We start from the raw sequence: 24,706 nt of genomic DNA, 5'->3' as shown, positions 1-24,706 counted from the left end.
GTGCAATCTATGCTTCAAAACTGGATCTACTTTAAGAATAAATCAGTTGTTTTCATGCTTAGTGTATAGTATTCAATGTATCTCTAGTGAAACATTTATGTTTTATGATTTATTAATGTTTGTTTGTTCTGATTTCATATTTAAAAAAAAATACTTGTTTAGACTTAACAAGATTTACAAGTCAAATCTGGAATCAGAGTGAAATTATATTTATCCAGGAATAGATCAGACATTATCTGTGTTATCTTTTAATAACTGGATTACTTCTGACCATTAGCGACATATTTCACAACTATTTTTATCAATGAAACTTCTTGATCAAATATTTGTTCAGTGGGGATGAAATTTAGAATGCTACAAGGTTTGTCTGATTAATTTACAGTCCACAGTCATGTTCATGTAATCAGATAATTGAATTGTCACAAATGGACAAGGCAGTGGGATGAGGTATATATTTAATGAAACAAAACTTAAAAGTTCGTTATCAGTATGACCTCTTTCAAGGTTTCTTTAGCAAGATTTTCATTTATATAAATGTATACAGAAACCTCCTCCTTAGCAAGATTTGTATAGTATACAAAGAAGATGTTCACAAAGTCTTGACTGTTATTATTAACTGAAGGTTTTTAAGACATGTCCTTGACCTCTGGTGCTGAATGGATTTGACATGTTGACAGTAATGGGGTAAAAATGTGGTGAAAAGCATGTGAGGGGGAAATGATAATTAGGTAAACATTGCTTGACTTCATAGCAGAGTAACTCATAGATTTAAGTAGGTCAATTTTGACATGATTTACATTGGGAGACTCATAAAGTAGACAATAATTGAAAAGTCCCAAAAAATGACTAATTATTTTGTTAAATTAATAGGATTCTATAACTAAATTCAAGACCTACTTGGATGTGTTAATGGATAATAATATCTAGTAAGTGTAATTACAGATACATTGTTTTTCTAATTGTAAGTTACAATTATGCCGACATTAATGTAATGTTCTACTTCAGTTTAATTTTTACCGACCAAATTAATTAGGAAAATTTATTAATTTGAAAAATTGAATATGAAAAGAATTTTCTTTTCATCTGGTTTACTTATTTTAAATTTATTCTCTCTTTTTTTGAGGGGGGGGGGGGGGGGGGGTACATGTATTTTGTTTGATTTTTTTAATTTTTTTTTTTCAAGTCATGATTTTTTACTGCAGTTTTTATGAGTACAAAATACTAAAGTGGTACAAGTTATATTGCAAAAGCAGACACAATAAGTTCATTGAATTGTCAGATAATTAACATTTTTTGGTTAATGGACTTTATGATAAAATTGTATCTAGTAAAGGTTACTCCTGATGTTTATCTAATATATTACCCAATTTCATTCTATGAAAAAAATGTAAAATGTTTGGATGCGTACAGTGATAGTGTCAGGATAAATTATACCTTTTCAAAATTGGTTTTATATTTCGTTTGAAAAATGTCATATCTTATAAAATAGTGAACGTTTTGGCATATGAATGGCAACACTATTAGTAAAAAAGAGTCATTTTTCGAAGTTTTGATAACTTCAATGGTGAATGCATTTCTCAGAAGTGACTGGTCATGGATGCTGGCAATGTCAGTAATAAATGTTGATATTTAAGATGACCAATTAAATGCTGGCTTTTAATGTAGTTATACTTTGTATTGAGATTGATTTATTAATTGCAAATTTATTATTACATATCAACTTCTTATATTTCTTCATTTCTGTATGGAGTTAATTCAAGTATTTCTTGTTTTATACAGAATTTATTTTAGTTTAGTTGTGTAGGAAGCTTAAAGCTTATAGACACTCTCTATTGAGTCAATAATTACCTGACACAGATGTTCATCACAATGCGCAAAAATCATTTTGTATTAGATTAACTCCTATTAATTACACATATAGTAATAATAAATTGAAGATCAGACTGATATGCCATAGTTGTGAATGGATTAAAAAGATCTTTAACAATATTATAACATGTAATTGTTTATTTTTGGTCAACTATAACCTTGTAAAGTTGTTCACTATTGAATCCCAAAGATTTAGTTACCGCATTGTCAAATATCCAACATTTGATATTCTATGCAAAATTCATTAAATTTTTGTTGTTGATTTGAATGAAGTGCATTTTAATATATCAGTGTTTTTAGTAAAATTCACGGATGAAAAGGAACTATGTCATAATTATGATGAAATTTTGAAATTTAGTAAGTTTTTTGTATATAAAAATATAATTAAGATTCAGGAAATTTTACCTTTGAGTGTACATGCATTTTTGTTACATAATAACAGTTTTTGGTGAAGTTTGATGAAGAAACCTTTAATCCGGAAAATTTGAAGTTCAGGACAAGGCCTTTTTGATTAACTTGCAATAAAATAGTGGTAAATTTGTAAATTTATAATACCGGTAATCAAAATACAAAGTACAAAAGAACTGGAATCATCAGTTACTCTTGGCTTAGTGGTTCAGGCGTCCACCTTCGGATCGGGAGGTCGAAGGTTCGAGCCCCACGGGGAGTGTTAATGTCATATGATGCAATTTTGAAATTTATTAAGTTTTTTTTTTACATTATAATATATAAGATTCAGGAAATTTTACTTGTGAGTGTACGTGCATTTTTTCTAGCTCTTGTACATGATAATTACAGTATTTGGTGAAGTCTGATGAACAAACCTTTGTTAATTTTTACTTAATCTTGAAAATTTTAACACGTACAGCCTTCTTGATTGACTTGCAATAAAATAGAGGAAAATTTATAATTATCAAAGTACTTAAAGTACAGCAGGACTGGATATCAGGTACTCTATACTTCTTTCAGTGCAACCTGAATTATGTCTTTAATCTGAGTCTTAAATAACTAAATTGTAGTGATAAAATTGCCGGCCCATGAACAAAATTCTGATGAATTTTAACAATGCCTATGAGATGATGTAACAATATCATTGTAAATTTTCTTTACCAAATGTAAGTGAATTTAGAACAAGACCAACAAAAAATTGGTTAGTTTTGAACAAAATTGCAAAGGTTTATGAAGTTTGGAAAAAGATCTTGATAAATTTTGAACAAGATTTAAATAGATTTTAACATGATTTCACCAAGACCTTGGTGAAAGAACAATTAAGTCTTCACTTTTGCACATTTTGAACAAAATCATTGCAAATTTTGAACAAGAGTGACTTGTAGTTAACCTTGATGGATATTGCAGTATATATCTGTGTTGATTCAGTGCCGTCTTGGTGATTTTCTAATAAGATCTTGATGAATTTAGAAAAAATACTGAAGTGAATTTGAACAAAATCTTGATGATCGAATACAAAAAATATATTTTGAATTTTAAATTGTATCTTTGGACCAAAATCTTTTATAATTTTGAACAAGATCATGGTTAATTTTGAACAAATTCTCAAGAAATGTTTCAGTAAATGTTGAAATACCATGCTAGCTTGTGCCTGAAACAATTACACCATGTATCACTTAGGGTCGTCCCTAGAGACTTGTCATTTAACAATAATTATATCAATGTCACTTTAACTCAACATGATAGATAAAATAATTGTATTACATAGAAAAAAGCATTTCCGTGCATTTTTTATCTTGTTATCTTTTGATAATGTGTTCTTGTTAACTTGAATAAAATGTTTTATGTATGAAATTCATTTGAATATGTTAACAGATTTGTAAACTTAAATAAGATGTTTTTACTCCCATTTATTATAGCTGAAATCTTGGGCACTGAATTAAACTCTAAAATGACATTACATTGAGATATATCTGATCTAATAAATGCAGATATATATTGTCATAGTTAATACATGGCTGTGTTATATATAATTCAGGTGTGAACAAATTACATAATTAATGGAAAATGTGACTCATTTATTTGATAAGCTTCATACATGTATACTAATGTGATGTATGCATTAAAATGTACGATATATGTAAAATACATAAAAGCATAATACAAAAAATGACTTTCTGTGAAGAAATGTATCTCAAAAACTTAACACCCCTTTTAGAGTAACTAACTGTCAGTAAAGAAATGTATCTTATTTAACACCCCTTTTAGAGTTATTGACTGTCTGTAAAGAAATGTATCTTATTTAACGCCGCTTTTAGAGTTATTGACTGCCTGGAAAGAAATGTATCTTATTTAACTACGCCCCTTTTAAAGTTATTGACTGCCTGGAAAGAAATGTATCTTATTTAACACCCCTTTTAGAGTTATTGACTGTCTGTAAAGAAATGTATCTTATTTAACGCCGCTTTTAGAGTTATTGACTGCCTGTAAAGAAATGTATTTTATTTAACACCCCTTTTAGAGTTATTGACTGTCTGTAAAGAAATGTATCTTATTTAACGCCCCTTTTAGAGTTATTGACTGCTAGTGGAAAGAAATGTATCTTATTTAACACCCCTTTTAGAGTTATTGACTGCTAGTGGAAAGAAATGTATCTTATTTAACACCCCTTTTAGAGTTATTGACTGCCTGGAAAGAAATGTATCTTATTTAACGCCCCTTTTAGAGTTATTGACTGCTAGTGGAAAGAAATGTATCTTATTTAACACCCCTTTTAGAGTTATTGACTGTCTAATTTATGAAATGAAAATAGATTTTGATTGTCTTGCAATATTGACATGAGACCCAATAATTTTTTTAATTATTTTTGTCAGTTTCTGTGATTTCTTCCAATTCAAAAATTTACTTTTATGATAGTATTGTAATCAATTACTACAATTTTTAAAACTTTTTATGAAAATTAGCATGAATCTGGAGGACATAATTGCTGCTTTAAAGGTCATGATGTCCTCGTACATCACATGTTGGATCATAAGTACATTCACCATCTAAAATATCCAACACCCATTAAATAAAACCTGGTGATTCAATTAAATTACCAAACATAGTGGTCAATTTACTTTAAAATGAAATACTGAAAAAAAAACGAAAAAAACATATCTTACACTGCATTAAAACTTACATTGTTCAGTTTCAAAGACTAACATTTTAACACTAAGACCAATGGGACATGTAATATACAAAATGCTTCAAAAATATACATATATAACTGTATTATGCCAAAGAAAGGTCAATGAATATTCAAATGTCTCGGGTTAATATTGCCAAACAATATAATGACACAAAATTGTTGCCTTTGGCTAAATGTTTACTGACAGTATTTTAATGTGTGAACCAGACAAGTCGGTTATATTTTGATTGTAACTAAAACTCTTCTTATTTAAATCAAGGTAAACAATGTTGTAATTTGCCCACACCTGAATACACAGCCATGTATTGATAGTGCATATACTTAACCTGATTTTCATTCATAGATAATTATAATTGAAATTAAAGGGGCCAATTTGATAGAATTAAACTCAATACTGGATAGTTACAAAGATTCCCTGGCTGTTTTTGTTTGTTTTTGATTAGGTTTTACGTCACACCGACACAGTATAGGTCATTTGGCGACGTTCCAGCTTTACTGGTGGAGGAAGACCTCAGGTGCCCTTCCGTGCATTACGGGCACCTGAGTATATATAGTTTAAAGTATATCTAAGATACATCAATCACAGATGACAAATATCAATAATAACATTTGTTTATAGCAAATTATAACTTATCTATATTTCACATACTTGTTTTTATGATTTCAGAAAAACATATGTTCTGTGCATACAATTATATATTATTAACACAATATCGATGAACCACTGCAAGTTTTAATTCCATTTATATCAGTTTTGCCCATTACATTACAACAGTTTAGGTTTAAACATGTCTTTTTAACTGCAGAGCACCTGCTTCCATTTTTGATTTGCGTTAATTATCATCATTTCTAAAAAAAAAAATATCAATTAGTCAAAATTATTGATTTTTTTCATATCTGTAATGTACTAGTAATTGATGAACAGAAAACTATCAATAATATGTCAATATCGCTTCTATCGATGACAACTCTACTTTGAAATTGTTTTACATTTGAATGTTTTACTTTAAGCATTGTAGATGCAGTCTAAGCTTAACAAGCTTCTGGTTTGTTTATTTTTCCATATAATGAAAGAATTCACCAGTTACATGGCTACATTTATCATTAGTTACTTCTATTTTTATTCAAAAAAAAAAGTATTGCCCTTGAACTTACATTTAAGATATGTATAAAATGATTCAGCTTCACAGTTGCTAAATATTGTGTATGTAAGATATAATTTTATGTGATGTAATTTTATTTATTTTCTCACCCTTACAGGATAACTGAAGGTTTATATATGACAGCGTAAAGTACCAACTTTAACCCTGGAGAGCCAAAACAAACAAAAAGAAGTGAAAACAAATCTGGTGCAAGATTAACGTTTGGTAAACATTGACAGGAAATACCATCTGATTAAACACCGCATGCTGTGATTGTCATCTAACCGGAGATTAACTTGCAGACAAGCACCTGCTCCTGGAAGACAAGTCCGGGGAAACAATGTCAGAAAAACCGATGCTGAGTAACAATACACGTCCTCCGCAAGTAGCGGGCACACCAGTACAAAAGGTGAGAAAGTCTTTGTTATAATTGTGTGTATTAATTGTTTGTTTTTTTATATAACCTGACCAAATAGCAGAAATACAACAGATATATAATCTGACCATATGGCATAGATATATAACCTGGCCATATAGCAGGAATACAATAGATATATAATCGGACAATATAGCAAAAATACAACAGATCTATATGACCTGACCACATAGCAGAAATACAACAGATATATAACTGGACAATATAGCAGAAATACAACAGATATATGACTTGACTGTATAGCAGAAATACAACAGATATATAACTGGACAATATAGCAAAAATACAACAGATATATAACCAGACAATATATCAGAAATACAACAGATATATAACCTGACCATATAGCAGAAATACAACATATATATAAGACCTGACCATATAGCAGAAATACAACAGATATATAACCAGACAATATATCAGAAATACAACATATATATAAGACCTGACCATATAGCAGAAATACAACAGATATATAACCAGACAATATATCAGAAATACAACATATATATAAGACCTGAACATATAGCAGAAATACAACAGATATATAACCAGACAATATATCAGAAATACAACAGATATACGAGGATTGTTCAAAAAATTCGTGCACTGCCGTTATTGTCTTGAGAGTTATTAATAAAAACAAATGAATTATATATCACTTGAAAGAGAAATCTGTCTCAAATAAGAAAACAAAAGAAAAAGCCGAGTAACCGGCGTGTCGTGTAAAAGACTAAACATTGAGTTACCTTAGTAACGTAATACCGGCGCAAGACAAAAAATTGGGTTAGTTCATTACTGTAATTGTATTGTATGTTGCTTGCAAATATAAAGTGGTATTTGCTTTTTATGTTATAATTTGTTTTACTGTCAATAGAGGAATGATTGATGAAAAGTATTGTGTAGTTTTTATTGTTATGCCCCCGCCATATAATGGCAGGGGCATATAGTGTTACCCTGTTCCGTCATTCCGTCATTCCGTCCTTCCGTCATCATCAGTTTCCGTTCATTATCTTAATAACCCTTGCACATATTGAACTCAAATTTGACATATGGATATGTCATGAGAAAATACAGGTCAAGTTCGAAAATTGGTCATGGTTCGATGATTTTTGGCAGAGTTATGCCCCTTTTACATTGAAAATAATGTGAAATTTTCAGTTTCCGTTCATTATCTCCCAAACGGTTCAAAACATTCAATTCAAAATTGACATATGGATATGTCATGAGAAAATACAGGTCAAGTTCGAAATTGGTCATGGTTCGATGATTTTTGGCAGAGTTATGCCCCTTTTACTTTGAAAATAATATGAAATTTTCAGTTTCTGTTCATTATCTCCCCAACGGTACAACACATTCAACTCAAACTTGACATATTGATATGTCATGAGAAAATACAGGTCAAGTTCAAATTTGGTCATGGTTCGATGATTTTTGGCAGAGTTATGCCCCTTTTACTTTGAAAATAATATGAAATTTTCAGTTTCCATTCATTTACTCCCCAATGGTACAACACATTCAACTCAAACTTGACATATGGATACGTCAAAGGAATGCGCAGGTCAAGTTCAAATTTGGTCATGGTTCAATGATTTTTGGCAGAGTTATGCCCCTTTCACTTTGAAAATAATATGAAATTTTCAGTTTCCGTTCATTATCTCCCCAATCGTACAACACATTTAGCTCAAACTTGACATATCGATACGTCAAAGGAATGCGCAGGTCAAGTTCAAATTTGGTCATGGTTTGATGATTTTTGGCAGAGTTAAGCCCCTTTTACTTTGAAAATAATATGAAATTTTCAGTTTCTGTTTATTATCTCCCCAACAGTATTAAACATTCAACTCAAATTTGACATATTGATATGTCAAAGGAATGCACAGGTCAATTTCAAATTTGGTCATGGTTAAATGATTTTTGGCAGAGTTATGCCCCTTTCACTTTAAAAATAATATGAAATTTTCAGTTTCCGTTTATTATCTCCCCAACAATATTACACATTCAACTCAAATTTGACATATGGATATGTTTTTGGAATGCGCAGACCAAGTTCGAATCTGGTCATGGTTCAATGATTTTTGGCAGAGTAATGCCCCTTTCACTTTGAAAATGATATGAAATTTACAGTTTCTGTTCATTATCAACCCAACAGTGTTACATATTCAACTCAAAATTGACATATGGATATATCAAAGGAATGCGCAGGTCAAGTTGGAATTTGGTCATGGTTCGGTGATTTTTTTGTGAGTTATGTCCCTTTCACTTTGAAAATAATATAGATACATCTTAGGAATAAGCAGTTTAAATTTGAATTTGGTCGTGGTTCAATGATTTTAGACAAACTTATCTTTCCTGAATGTTGGAAAAATTTTGAACTTTCAGTTTCAGCACTCATACTTTTGTGGAAATGTATATAGCCATTATGTTGGCTACACATATGCAATATGCTATTTTTAAAAGGTTAAGACTGAATAATTTCAGTGCCTTGAACATTGTATAAAAATGGTTAAGACTGAATAATTTCAGTGCCTTGAACATTGTATAAAAATGGTTTGTGTTAACATTGAAAAGTTTTAAGGGCTTTGAACTTCGAATGAAAAAAATAATTTGTGCAAATAAATTTGGAACTAAATATTATAAAATTTGAAATTTTGGCTGCATGCGGGGGCATCCGTGGCATGATGACACATTTCTAGTTTTTTATGCAACGTTCATGTAGCATATTCCAACAGTGCAGGAATATATTGGACAACCCTCGTCACATGCGCCGGCATTACGGACGGACGTCTGCCTGACTGGTTGTCATCGTTTACCGACTCTCTTTCTCTTTCACAGAGCGTTTGTGCCATTTTAAAAACAAGCCTTCGTGACACTGAACTTGTCCCGCTTGCCCTTTTAAGTTCTTTGTAGGTATCTGTTGGTGATTTACTAATATTTGCACCAAATTTAATGATCGTCCGTATTTTCAGACGTTTAGCGACTGACATTTTCACGTAATTACAGTATTGATGACCGCACACAAATGTTTGTTTACGACTGTTACAATAGGGCAAATGACACCATATTTTCTAGTGACGTTAGGAATACGTACAGACACTTTTTCCTGAATTTTAACGTTATTATGTAGTGTTTTAAGAATACCGTGATGCATCAAAGTAATGAACTAACCCAATGTTTTTGTCGTGCGCCGGTATTACGTTACCAAGGTAACTGTATGACGATTCGTTTTCAGGACATGCCGGTTACATGTTTTTTTCTTTTGTTTTCTTATTTAAGATATATCTCCCCTTCAAGTGATATATAATTAATGTTTTTCTATCAATAACTCACACGACAATAACTGCAGTGCACGAATTTTTTGGACAACCCTTGTATAACCTGACCATATAGCAGAAATACTACAGATATATAACCTGACCATATAGCAGAAATACAACAGATATATAACCAGTCAATATAGCAGATATATAACCTGACCATTTAGCAGAAATACAACAGATATATAACCGGACAATATAGCAAAAATACAACAGACATATATGACCTGACCATATAGCAAAAATACAACATATATATAACTGGACACTATAGCAGAAATACAACAGATATATGAACTGACTGTATAGCAGAAATACAACAGATATATAACTGGACAATATAGCAGAAATACAACAGATATATGACCTGACCATATAGCAGAAATACAACATATATATAACCTGACCATATAGCAGAAATACAACAGATATATGACCTGACGATATAGCAGAAATACAACAGATTATAACCTGACCCTATAGCAGAAATACAACATATATATATATTACCTGACCATATGGCAGTTATACAACATATATATAACCTGACCAAATAGCAGGAATACAACAGATATATATGACCTGACCCTATAGCAGAAAAACAGATATATAACCAGACAATATAGCAGAAATATAACAGCTATATCAACTGACCAAATAGCAAAACATAATTGATACATAACCTGACCAAATAGCAGAAACATAATAGATATAGATGTTATACATCACTTGCCCTAAATATTTGATTGATACAACCCTATCACAGGCCTCTAGCACCTGAGTATTGTTCTAGGATTGTTTGAAATTTTATCAGAAACTATATCAATAGCAGCTGGTTGTATATATTCACCTGGAGATGTTTGATTTAAAAAAATGATAACAAATTATAATAAAGCATTATTGACCTTCAGCATGCAAGTGGCAACATATGTTACCATGTGACCAGTACAGACAAATATCAGCAGATACATCTTGACTGGTACCTTTTTAACTGTTGTTTCTGTTCAATAATATATACAGATAAAGGTAGCTGACATGTGTTACTTTAGTTGTTTTTCTTTCTCCTTTTCTTTGTTGTTCTGTTAGACATGAAACATTACTTTTTTTTCTAGGAAAACCTTCACTTTTGTGTGACATTAGTTTCAAGTATGAAGTTATTATCTATTTGGTCAGATGAAAACCTCTCACATTAACAACATTTACTGCATTTGGCACAACTGTTTCATTGTTAAATATTTATCAAAAAATGTTGAGGAAACAAGGTAGTTTCTTGTTGTTGTTTTTTTGTTAATACCCTGGTGACTTGGCTTATGAAAGGTCACGAAGTAATCTTGTTATTGTTCTGCTGATAATTATACTTGCCTTGCTTTTGATATAAATGTATATATTTGGTTTTATTGTGTCCATAACAAACAATTAAGGTCAGAAGTTCTCATTTAGTATATAAGTTTATTGATTTCTTTAATAACTGTCAACATAAAGAATTATATTCAGGTGCCCTCATTTAGCAGTATAACTTCATTGTGATTCCTATAATAACTGTCACAATTGATACTTTTCAAATTGACATATAAGAGAAGCCAGTCTCAGATGACCAAAATAAAACATTGTTCTATAATAGGAGGCAAAATTGTAGCAACAGAAATGTGTTGATTTTAATTATTTTGCTTGTTTTTGTTTTGTCTGTTTAAGTCATAGATTATAGAACCAGACAGAGCAAAACTAGTTGTATCCATATTATGATAAATAACAATTTCCTATCAAAGCTGAATTTTACATGTTTGTAACCTTATAGAATTGTAATAATAACTAGTCTGTGAAGTTCAACAGGAGCTAATTAAGTTTCAATAATTTGTCCACATTCTTCAGTGTCCCAGCACCCTCTTCCCTTCCCCACCGAGACAATGTACATACTTTGCATGTATAAGTATTTAAATGAGTTGTAAGTTCAGTTTTATTGTTAATAATCTAAATTGAAATTTTATTATAGCTAGATGGAATGCAAACAGGGCAAGATTTTAATCACCCTGCTGTTCAAATATAGGGCTTAAGAATAACAGAGGCAATTTACATGTAGTAGGTGCCATTTCCACAGCACTGATAATTTGGTTTGGATCCTAGATTGATTGGTGAAAGGCCATTACTGTCTCTCTTATTGAATCAACAGAAAATTTATCCTAGAGAAGCCGGCAATAATGTTTCTGGATATTTGAGTGACAGGTTTATTTCATTGACTGAGTCTTCTATCTCTAGGGAACACATAAAAGAAAAATTTGGTTTCATTTGTATAGGGAGGTTTGATTTTCATCTGTGTCAGTCTGTCAGTTGATGTCATTATCTCATTTTGTTGAATTCCATGGTGATATAATATTTCAAGTTTGGCTGTTTCTTTATTAGTTTCTATTTGTAGGGAAATTGTAAGTCTTAATTCTTAGCTTTACTATTTAGGTAGCCTCTGAGGCCAAGTGGTTAAGTATGCTGACTTTAAACAGCTTGACCCTCATGGCTGTGGGTTTGAACCCCAACAGGGGCCTTAGATGAAAAATATGTCATGTGAAGAAGTTGTCTAGTAAGCTTACAGAAGGTTGTTTGGTTCTACTTACGTGCCCACTTGTGTCTAAAATAATGTACTAGGGAGGTCATCTGTGGTCTTCCTCCACCACTCACTGTAAAGCTGGAAAGTTGCTGTATGACCTTAATAATGTCAATTTTGAGGGGTCAAGGCCGTTTATGGTCAGGTTATATATATGTTGTACTTCAAACAACTTGCCTCTCACTGCTACTGGATAGAATCACGACAGGGACTTTGAATTAGGACATTTTAGGACGCTATCCAGCAAACTTTATTTGAAGTGCTTACTGTGCTGAAACCAAAATTGTATTGCAAGTTCAAGTTCAAGTTAATGCCACCCAAGCATAATCAATTGATTGCCATTTGGCACATTAGGGCCATGTGATCAGGTTTTTAATTATAAATATACTGACCAACTTCCCAAGCTTAATTATACCCCTACAAGTTAAGGGAGCCATATAGGAGTCAGCTCAGGTAGGGAATGCTAAATTTAGAACCACTGAGGTCAGGGTCAAGGTCACTGTTACAAAAAGCGAAAAATGATTTCCACACAATAACTTGAGTCAGGAATGAGATATTGTAATCAGACTTAAGTATATAGCTTGTGTGGAGACCTCGCTTGGGATCTCTTTTGGACCACTTTGGGTCAAGGTCAATGTCACTGTTACTAAAAATAATAAAAATGGTTTCTTGATATGAATACTGATATCTCTCTATTTTTTTCTTTATTACAAAGATAATGGTGAACAGAATTATACTCTTTTAACAAGATTAGTTGTAATAATTTAATTATTGGTAGACCGAATAAACATGAAATATGTTCAAATTTTACTTCAGAGTTTAAACTTTAGTTCATTTTCAAATTGACACACTTTTTACATTTTTGAAACAGAAGCTTAAGAAATTGGTTAACCTGTCATATATTTGAAATACTTGTTCTGACCTAAATATTTGAAAGAATTTGAATTTGGATTAAGATAAATGTTCCTTGTAGATAGATGAGGCCAGTAGACATATAATTTCTCAAACTTTCTATGGTACATTAAAGATGGAGTATTTTGCTTCTTATCAAATTTGCATTTGAGAAAAATAGCAGATATATATTGTGCATGCCGGATTTAAAATCATATTTCTCACCACTATTTATCAAGTTGACATAAATACTGGTTTGAAATCCCAGAAGTAGACATTGAACTAAGTTTTACTTATTAATCATTTATTGAAAATCTTCTACTATGCAATTTGATGCAGATCTAGCCTATATTAAACAAAAACATATTCTCCTAGAAAAGACAGGTTTCTGTAATTTACAGAATATTAAATCAATCTAGGACATATCATTTTGTCTAAGGTTTACGACTTTCACTTAGCTGAAATCAGGCCTTAGGGAAATCTGCTTTCTTTCAGAGTGGATTATAAAATGGATGCATTTGACAGTCTGCTAATGTGTTGAATGCTGGATACTGCTTCTCCAGGGTCTATTCTACTTTTTTTGTGATCTTCACTAAAATAAAACTAAACTTGAACCATTTATAAATACTTAAACAATTTTTAGCTCTAATTTATTCGAATTTTCTTTCAATTTTATTACAATTGCACCCTTTTGACATCTCCAGTGTCCATGTTTCCATTAATGCAGATTTAAAAGAAACTGTCAGTGAAAAGTGACCTCCAGACCAAATGAAATGCCTTTATTACATGCTTTTCGGTGGTTTATAGAAATATATCAGTGATATAAAACTGGTAATTTCACTGTTTTAAACAGTGAAATTATCAATCTGATAATTTCACTGTTTTGAATTTAAGCCCCTTACGTTTTTTCAGTGAAAATTTACCAGCATGCACAGTACTGGGAACCAGCTTAATGACGTGACATCGTAAATAACGTCACGTTGTATTATTATTTGGCGTGCTTTTCATTCAGTATTATGTTAAATGTCTTTTTAAAATGTTTCTTTACATATAATAAAAAGAAAATTTGTTTAGATCGAAATATATTTCACCTTGTGAACACCAAAAGTTCATATTTCACTTGTGGCTGCACCACTTGTGAAATATACCTTTTGGTGCTCACTCAGTGAAATATACTCTGATCTTACACTGAACTAGACAAATATCCTTTATTTAACATTAAAAAATAAATCTTGGCAAATACTTTAATGCTTCATTTTTAGTGTCAATGTTTCTTCATATGCACATTTATTTAACTATAATGTGAAATATACATTGATGGTAAACTTTGATTAAATGAAGACTTTAGAGAACATAAAAAGGAACCATCTTACTATCTGTCATTTTCTTGCCAAAATTGGCTTTTTTTTTGTCAAGTGAAGAAGTTTTGTTGTTCTCAAGCAACACAGCAAAATACTTGTAAGCCAATGGTTTTATTATTTCTTTTGCCAAAATTTGTTAGCAGCCACTTTATGTCTAAAGTGTTTAGTGTCAGTCAAGTATCTTAAATCTTTGGTTTGTTTTCTGTTCCTTATGCTATACCTTTCATATTCTTTCTTTTTCTGCGAAACAATTCAACATTTTTGTGCTGATTTTTCAGGAACTTACTTTTGGTGCTAATTCCTTCAACAATTTTTTTTTCTGCTAAAACATTTTTCCACAGCTTTCTTTTTCCATTAAACCTTTCTCCAATTTACTTTTTAAACAAAGAGTTAGGTTCACTAACCATGGATTTTTGCCTAAGATGGGTCCATTTTTGGTGCTTAGTGAACCTTGCTCTCCCTTTCGTGGGCTTAGCGCAAAACGGTTGTAACTCACTTTTTTCCACAAAATAACATTTTTAACATTTTCAATGTGTTTTGTGGTTATGCATATCCTCAGTAAGTATTTTAAATGGATTCTGAAAATTAACAAGTTAAATCAATATTTGTCAAAAGGTTGTATCTCAAATTGCTCTTAATTTTCAGCGCAAAAGGGTTGTATCTCAAGTTACAACCTTTTTGCGCTGAAAATTCTGATAGTGCAATGGAAGTAAATTAGCATTCTGTTTGTCTTAGTGGAATCATCACATGAAAAGGAGGATTTAAAGACAGTAGAAAAGATTTTTTGTTTTAATATATCTAATAAACCTTAAATATTGGTAAAAAATCCAACTAAATTGTGATTTTATATTATCTTCATGAAATTCTTAAATGTATATTACACTATAGTTTAATCTCATAAATTAATTCCAATAAATGAAAATATCCACTGCCACAATCAGCAATTGTTTGATATTAAGTAAATGAAATAACTTTCAAATATATATTGAAGGACAAATGTCCATATTCCCCCCCCCACCACCTCAAAAACACAAACAGTTTATAAAATAACAAGGCGGACAGATTTAGCCCCTTATGGGTCGAAAATTAGCGCCACACTTATTTTTACAGGGCAGACAAACGTTTCCATATTTTGAAAAATAATGCAAGTACATGTAGATTTAATTCAGAGTATCTTCAGTTTATGCTCATAGTAGCAAAACTTAAATTGTTGCAGGCACAAAGTCTGTTCATGGAAGGTATGTCAAGGCCACCTAGCTCAGACCCATAATGCTTCAGAAATGCTTTTATTTTTATTTCTCAAAAGCTTCTAAATTTTAGTGTTCTTATCAAGAAAGTTACTCATGGCAAATTACCTGAACAATCTTTTTCATCTTTTGCAATTTTGAAAGAAGTACAGTTACAGTGAATTAGTATTCTTTGTGGAAGTCAATACTGCCAGTGCTTTGATTACATTTTGCTACTTTTATGACAAATTATATTACATTGATCACCATTTTCTTGTTGTACAAGCATCTTACATTCTCAAAAACCATATTATTAATTTATTATTGTGAATGGCTTAGAAAACTACCATAGTATATCATAAAGGTATAATTAAAGATAAAAGAACGGAAGGGGATATGGGACCAAATTGAAGGGAGGGAGGTGGGGGTGTAATCTCCAACTATACAGACTAAAGACACACTTTAAAATACAATGAGGAAAAACTGAGAAGGGAATGGACAAAGTGGCAGGAACCAAGACCATTGTTAAACCATTGAGGCAAATGACATACTTAAAAAGGAACAATAGAATGACACTGCCTTGAAACATGGAAATAGCAAAAACATAGCTTAAGAGTTTATAATATGAAGTCTTTTAAAAGCTTCTATCCACATACAATGTAGAATTTACCTAAAAGAAGTCCATATTAAACTCTATATCACAAATTCTGGGTAAGACCAAATTTGAAGAGGACCATGTTTAAATATTATAAACATCCAGTTTTAATTCCGTAATTAGTTTGTTATGACAATCTATGAAGTCTGTAACCCTTGACATGTTGGAACAGAAAATGATAAGTTCTTGCCACAAGTATAGATCCAGGCCAGCCTGATCACCTGTGCACTCAGTTCAGGTTCTGCACTGTAGACAGCTCAATTTTAGTTCCTGTATATTGATTGATTGATTTGATTGACTTTTCCAAATACAAAGCAGGGCAAATCCATTACAGACATTCAGCAGTTTATTTTTATAAACAAATTGTTCACTAACAGACAGACAGGGGACTATGTTTTTTTTCCAACAATATTGACCATGCACTCTTCATTTGACCCCCTAGCCAGTAAATTCCGTAAACTTTTGATCTACTTAATCTTAATGAATGTTTATAATACTGCATGTTTGTAACGTCGCTTTTCATTGGATAATCGTGACGTTTATATAGTTTTATATACACGGCTCGCAGCTGTCGATTCATAAAAACATCTTACTTTTTTCTCTAAAAAATAATGCTTGCTGTATTATAAATTCGTTATAAAGATTGTTGACAGGTAGTAATATTATGGCGGTATATAAACGGCTGTTTGCAATATAACCCCGCCTACAAATAGCGGTTTATATAGGGCCATATAACCTGACAACAATCTTTATAACTAATAATATAACGAGTTGTTAAATGGTCTTAATTAAGAATCCCTCTTAGCGCAAGCAGTAATTAAGACATTGCTTCAAGATATTATAGACATTATAAAATCGTAGGTTCAAATCCTGGTTCAGCCACTTTATTTCTTTTAATTTTAAAATTGCCCTTCTCTCCTTCTGTAAATTAAACTTGTGCAAATCATTTTTTTTTGTGTATTCTATCTGTGTACTTTTATATTAACTACATCATTCTGTAGTGTGTATGCGCTATAAACCATATACGTTTGCATAATGTCACCAAGAAACCATTGAAAAATATGCGTTCTAGAGAAAAACTTACGATTGTCCAACGTCCGTATGTCAGAGTACTTACGAAAACAAGTCATCTTGATAAAACAAAAGGAAACACCACACTACTTAAAAGTAAGGCCCCCACGATTACACGTTTAAACGGATTCGTTTCGATTTTCATTCATAAACGTTTACGATATTGTTTACCGTTTAATCAAAATGACTGTATTGTCTTACAAAATTTCTTTATCATTGCCTGTAATCATGGATTCTAGTGGTTTATTCCAAAGTAAACAAATGGAAAATGGTTGTTTACAACCCTCCACACAGAATTATGGGGTTACAATGCAAAAAATGTGTGCTGACTCAATTGTGATGAGCCCTGCACATTCTTTATTTGTACATGTATTAAAAATAGAAAGAAAGACATCATTTGGCGACTCAAAAACATGGTGTGTATAGTACATAGAGGTACCACCGTTTAAACGGTATCGTTTCGGTTCTTAGCAATCGTGTAAACGTTTACAAAAAATTGTAAACGTGGGAGCCTTACTTAAAAGTTCTCCTAAAAGTAGATATATTAAAACAATTTCAAATTAATTCAATTCTTGCTATAATAAAAAAAAACAAAAACACAAAAAGTGTGACTTCATAACGCAGTGTTGGTTAGGAATCAAACCAGAGACCTTCAGATCAGTAGCCCGGCATCTATACAAATATACCTCACCTTACTGACATGTGAAGATAACAAATAATTATCAATATATTCGTTTGATACAAGTGTTTATTCAATGACCTTTATGAAAGTTAATGAAGATGATACAAGGACAATACTGTTGGACAATATAACCAACCAAAATATGCCCAGAAGTAAAAGAAAATTTTTTTGGGGATATAGAATGTACAACTTCTGCAAGTTTAATGAGAACTGGTCAGTGGGCTGATGTAATTTAAAGGTATTCTAAGATTTTATGAACTTCCTAGAATGACAAAGTACATGTAATTGATATTATAACTGAAATTGAAAGGTATAACAAGTAGAAATTGATTTATCAGCACCCATCAATTTTAAGCTGTGGTCTCACTTACTACCGGCAGAGCCCAGGACCAACCCGGTAAGTTACCAGTATGATCCGGGACAACTGGGGTGAAATTATTGTTGCAGTCACACTAACCCCGGCAGCACTATGGTATTCCCAACTAACCAACCAGGATGCGCTCCGGACCATCCAGGCAGAGCCCAGGTGAAGCTACGGTTAATACAGGTGCTTCCCCGGTCGATCCAGGCAGACCCCTGGTAGATTGAAAATTAAACGCACGAAAAGATTAACATTGAAACATAATTTTTATTTAATATAATATCTATTGTTCCAGAACAGTAATTCATGATGATTTTCTGAAAAATCCTTATGCCATACTGGATAGAAGGGAAATTGCAAGGGTTTTAAAACAAACAAGTGCAATCATCGCAAATTGTTGTGATTCTTTTGAAATGAACCGGGCTTTGCCGGAGCTCTACCTGGATCAACCGTAGCTCCATCGTCATCCTCCAGGGCTCTGCCGGCATCCTCTGGGACTCTGCCGACATTTACCGGTACTCTGCCAGCATTCACCGGGGCTCTACTGGCTATATCATACCCCAGATCATCCCCGGTTTGTGCCGGAAGTCTCAGCTACGGTGCTTCCCCTGTGTAACCCTGGTTATTCCCGGCAGAGCTAAGGATGAAGCCTGCAAAGCTTTACTTCCCGGATCATCCAGGACCACCCTGGTGATATTAAATATTTTATTCCATCCAGGGTCGAATGCCGGATGTTCCCAGATCATCCCAGATGTTGTCGGCAGTGTAACGGATGTACCCCGGTTGTTCCCGGTTACTAAGAGCCCCGAATCACCCCGGACGTCTACCAGGGCTCTGCAGTGATGTCAGTGAGACTGTAGCTTTAAGTCAAGACACATTATGAGGACCTTGTATTCACAGTTGTTATGGTGTCTCTGTCATATTTCCAAACAAATATTTTTCAAATATTACAGCTTAAACTCTTAACCTGCAAATGGTGTCACACATTCTATCATGCAACCAGTAAAGATCAGAGCCAGCATAATTATCCTTTAAAACATTTTGAAATCTAAAAGATTTTGAATTATTTCGCTAAAATTGAAGTCCGTAATTTAACAAGAGCCATGTCAACATGGCCATCCCCCGCCGAATGTGTTTGCTCATTGGAAGAATGTATATGTAGTAGAGCAGAATAATTCCATTTTAAGAGGTCTTTTGGTAATGAAAATTGATGGCTATAGTGATTACAGATTTGAAACCTATGTGAATACTGATGGCTGAAAATAACAAAGGGCAATAACTGAAAAATAATGCAGGGTAGGTAATCATTCTTGTGTGCTGCATCCCTCCTCAGTAAAATCTATTCACCTATGAAGTTTCAAGTTGATACCTCAAATACTTTTTGAGAAAAAAATTGAATTGAAAAATTAAGTATGAAAAATAACAAAGGGCAATAACTCAATTATAAAAGGTACAGTTATCATTCTTGTGCAGTGCACACCTCCTGAGTGAGATCTAAGCACCTATGAAGTTTCAAGTTGATACCTCAAATACTTTTTGAGATAAGCTCTGGACAAAATAGCATGAAAAAAACAACAAAGGGCAATAACTCAAAAATTGTATAGGGAAGAGTTATCATTCTTGTGCACAACATTCCTCCTCAATAAGATCTATCCTTCTATGACATTTCATGTTGATATCTCAAACACTTTTTGAGTTATGCTCCACTCAGGTAAAAATTAGGTATGAAAAATAACAAAGGGCAATAACTCAAAAATTATGAAAGTAAGAGTTATCATTCTTGTGCACTGCACACCTCCTGAGTGAGATCTATGCACCTATGAAGTTTCATGTTAATATCTCATAGGCTTTTGGAGTTATGCTCTGGACAAAAATCAATTTTGAAAAATAACAAAGGGCAATAACTCAAAAATCATGCAAGGTAGAGTTATCATTCTTGTGCACTGCACTCCTCCTCAATGAGGTCTATCCACCTATGAAGTTTCAAGTTGATAACTCAAATACTTTTAGAGATATGCTCCGGACAAAAATTTCGGACGGACGGACGGACGGATGGAAGGTCGGACGGACGGACGGACGGAGACTATTTCTATATCCTCCGCCGAAAATTTTAGGATAATAATATCAATTGGGGTATTAAGGATTAAATGCCCAGCAGCTGCAAGGGTGGCTAACCTTACTTTTTATTTTGAAATACATGTACATGTGCCTAAGATAGCATTTATACCATTCTATAGAATAGCATATAAATTTATAATTACCATAAAAAATAATTTTAGCTTATCCCATAGCATATTTTTAAATAAAGTGGTATAGGCTATATTATTCTCTATTGAGGACATCCATTCTCTTCAAACTTTTACTGATTATTCTTACTTTCATTATTTTTTATCATTCTAAACATGACTTGCACATATTATAATCTTATTTTATAATGGCTACATGTATTTTATGTGATTTAGAAGTAATGTTTTATTTTATCCAATTATTACATCCTATAAATAAGATGTGAGTTTGAGATACTTCCGTTTTGCACAAAGAAAATAATTAAAATTGCTCAAAATTTGTGCGGAAAACAGTTGTAACTTGAGATACTACCCTTTTGCACAAAAAAATATGTAACAAATTATCAAAATTTTATTTGCAAAACGGTTGTAACTTGAACTTATTCAAATATCTTTTTTCAAAAATAATTTGCTTCTTTTGTCTTATTTTGTTTCTAATTCCTTAACTAAAATGTATATATTTTCCTAAAATGAAACATTTTTATTCATTAACAAAAGTTTTAAAAAGTTTTTTCATGCTCCTGTAAAATTTGCTTAAATTGAGTTACAACCGTTTTGCGCTAAGCCCGCGCTTTTTCTGCTAAATCTTTCAACAACAAGTTAACCAATTCTGTTTTTATTTATTTTCAGGTGAAGTCATGGTGTCGGGAAAACTTGCTGCTCATATTGACAATAGCTGGTGTGGTGTTTGGTGTCATACTTGGTTTTATAATACGTATAGCGGAACCATCACCTAATGCTATAATGATAATATCATTTCCCGGGGAGATCTTGATGAGGGCTCTCAAAATGTTGATCTTACCTCTCATTGTTTCCAGTCTTATCGTAGGTATGAACACAATATACATTATTTATGTCATTTATATATATGTTATTTTATGTTATAATATTTTGTTTGATCTTTTTGAAATGTAAAGTAAATATATCAGTGAATATATCACTTTTAACCTTTGACCTTATGAGCATAATATTATTGTGAAAAATGGCCAATTTCATTGAAAAGCCTCCTTTTACAAGTTCAAACTGCTATGAAACTATGAAAAATGCTTCAATACTGATGAAACTTGGCACAAATGTTGACTGGACCATAGCCTCTGTAACAGCATGCTCAAACTTAAATTTCCTGTTACTATGGCAATAGGGGGACGTCTCAAAATTGCGAAAAATCACTATTTTGCATTGATTTTTTCCATCAAAACTGATTTCAAAGTGCTGCAACTTCTCAATGGATTGAGATGGAGTAAAATGCTTTTCAGGGTTGGTTACACATTTCCTTACCATCCACCTGAGGCCATTTTTAGCCTGTCACATGTCCAAAATTTTCTTGGCAGTGAGGGGAGCTGCCTGCCCCCTTCAAACCCCCCGAAACAGAAGGGGGCACATACCCCTTCTGGCAACCCCCTGATGTACCTTATTGATGGATGCGGCGCTGAGAAAGTAATCACTTTTTTAAACAACATTTCCCAAGTGAAAAACAGTGAATGGGGCTTAAATAGGGTAATTTTTCACTATTTGAGGCCTCAAAAAGGGAGAGGGGGGTCGAAAAGCTGTCAAAACATGTCTATATGAGGTAAAGGGTTAAAGGAGCTCCACTGAGGTCAAAATGCATAAAAACCCTAGAATTTAAAATTCTTGAATAGATTTAGTAATGCTTTTCAAATGGAAAAATCTGCTAAGATCAAAAAAGAAATACTCAATTTTTTGCAAAATGTTTAGCCCTGTTTGAGTGAAAAGCATTGCAATGATTTTCATTTTTTGGTCATTTTGCACAATAATTTTCTTTTTGAAAGTAGAGTTAGGGAATGATCTGAAAATTTGCACTCAGGTTATTAGTCCAAACCTTCATCAGATGGTTTACAAGTCTCAAAAAAAATATTCCCAGTTTCTTCATGTTATAAAAAACCTCAGTAGAGTTGCTTCTCACAGCTGTATGATACCAGGTACAAAGTTTCTTGTTGTTGCTCTATATTGAAAATTATAGTTAAAGCTATGGTCATTATTGGTCAGACAATCTGACAATAGGCCAGCATAGAACTTAAGTCCCAACCACCTGTATTTTCCTTTGCAATCAGGATTTGAAGACATTTTCTCTTTTTGGCAATACCATCAAGCAGACGTAAGTGATGTGAATTTTATCTGTAGGACAACTAGTTCACAATGTTATCAATATGATTAAGTGGAACTAAATTCTCTGATGTTAAGCATGAACTTCACAGATTTAAGTTCAGTGTGCCTGAAGATGTCACTCATTGTTTGGCTGAGGAAAGTATTGTAGCAACTGTTATACTTTGATTGGGTTTAAAGTTTGCAACAATTCCTTTTAACTGTTTAAATTAATTAGAGAATTGCTTGCTTCTAAATATCAAAAAATAATTTTGAAAATTTTTGTCATAGATAAATATATAGAGGATATTCAAGTTTTTTCTATAAATACATGATTTATTTTCATCGAGTGGTATGAAAATAAATATTTCATGAGTGGCGGTAGCCACGAGTGAAATATGGTAATTTTCATGCCACAAGATGAAAATACATCATGTATTTATGGAAAAAACTTGAATTTTCTGTTTATTATATACATTTTTCTCATTTTTGACATTAAAATTTGAAAGACTTTCCCTTAGATTTAGTGTACTGGCAGAATTTAAAAGAAAGTAGTCCGGCAAGACACCAGTGAAAATACGGAAAATATGTTTCACTGCAGTGAAAAATAAATTTTTTCAGTGATAATACGGAAACTGAAAATACACATTTTATTTCGTCAATATTTCTCAATATTTCATTTATAAGTATATAATAAACAATGTAACGTAAATGACAAAATAATATAGATTATTTTAACTGTAGTGCAGGTAAAAGGGTATAGTTGTCACAAAAAAAACACAATAATTATCATAATTAATTCATACATGACATTCTTGTTTAATGATGTCTTTAGTTACTTTCTTGTTTCCAATTTTTTGTCTGTCATCTGTACTTAAATAATTGGATATTTGCCAGATTTTGACTTTTACTTACAACTTTAACTTGAATACATTTGTTATGAAATTCAATAAATTTGTTTTTGCATTAATTATACTTTTTAACTTTTGAAGAGAATTGTTTTGGGTTTTCTTTTCTTTTTTCTTGTATATGATATGATTTTTCTTAAAATTCTTTGGCAACATTTTGAGTCGGTAATAAATTCAGGATTTAAGGATTATAATTATTGGAAATGAGAGCTGAACCAACTTTGCACTTGGGCATATATATCATTGCCCTGCCTTTTCAGGGCTCTTGTTTTCATTTTGGTTAGGTAATTTGTACATTAAATTGTTTTAGATTTTTAATGTGATTTATAGAGTCCAGTTTTATCAAAATTTCCATTATACCCCCACCACATAATGTGTAGGGGGTGAACTTGAATCATTTGTCAAGCCCTTCAGTCAGTTTGTTCATCCATCTGTTGGTCAGTCAGTCCTGCTCCACTGTATAAATCTTTAACCCCATGTAGGATTTTCTTGAAATTTTGCTCAATTTATTTCACCATGTGCTGAGTCAAGGTCAAGATCAAACTTTGAGGTCAAATACAGTTTTGTGTTTGATATCTAGTTTTCTTCCAACTTGGTTTCAATATTCATCTCAACAAGATAATGTGCAGAACCAATTCCTTAGTATGCCAGCTCAAGGTCAAGATCA

The 24,706-nt window shown here is 32.2% G+C and overlaps 1 protein-coding gene across 3 annotated transcripts in view; it reads left to right on the top strand.

Annotated features, from left to right (window-relative positions):
- The window catches only part of LOC132713065 (excitatory amino acid transporter-like), a 75,314-nt gene that overhangs the window by 14,715 nt on the left and 35,893 nt on the right, over window positions 1–24,706 (top strand). For all 3 annotated transcript variants that reach the window (XM_060695530.1, XM_060695528.1, XM_060695531.1), the window contains 2 exons: window positions 6,269–6,559; window positions 21,659–21,857. In XM_060695530.1, coding sequence (XP_060551513.1) covers window positions 6,491–6,559; window positions 21,659–21,857 — 268 coding nt within the window. In that variant the 5' untranslated portion in view covers window positions 6,269–6,490. The remainder of the gene's footprint in view (window positions 1–6,268; window positions 6,560–21,658; window positions 21,858–24,706) is intronic.

Source organism: Ruditapes philippinarum, unplaced genomic scaffold (assembly GCF_026571515.1).
Source record: "Ruditapes philippinarum isolate M1 unplaced genomic scaffold, ASM2657151v2 ctg100_1_1_1_1, whole genome shotgun sequence".
Taxonomy (NCBI): Eukaryota; Metazoa; Mollusca; class Bivalvia; order Venerida; family Veneridae; genus Ruditapes; species Ruditapes philippinarum.
Note: the sequence above shows the minus strand (reverse complement) of the source record. Positions and strands in the feature narration are given on the sequence as shown.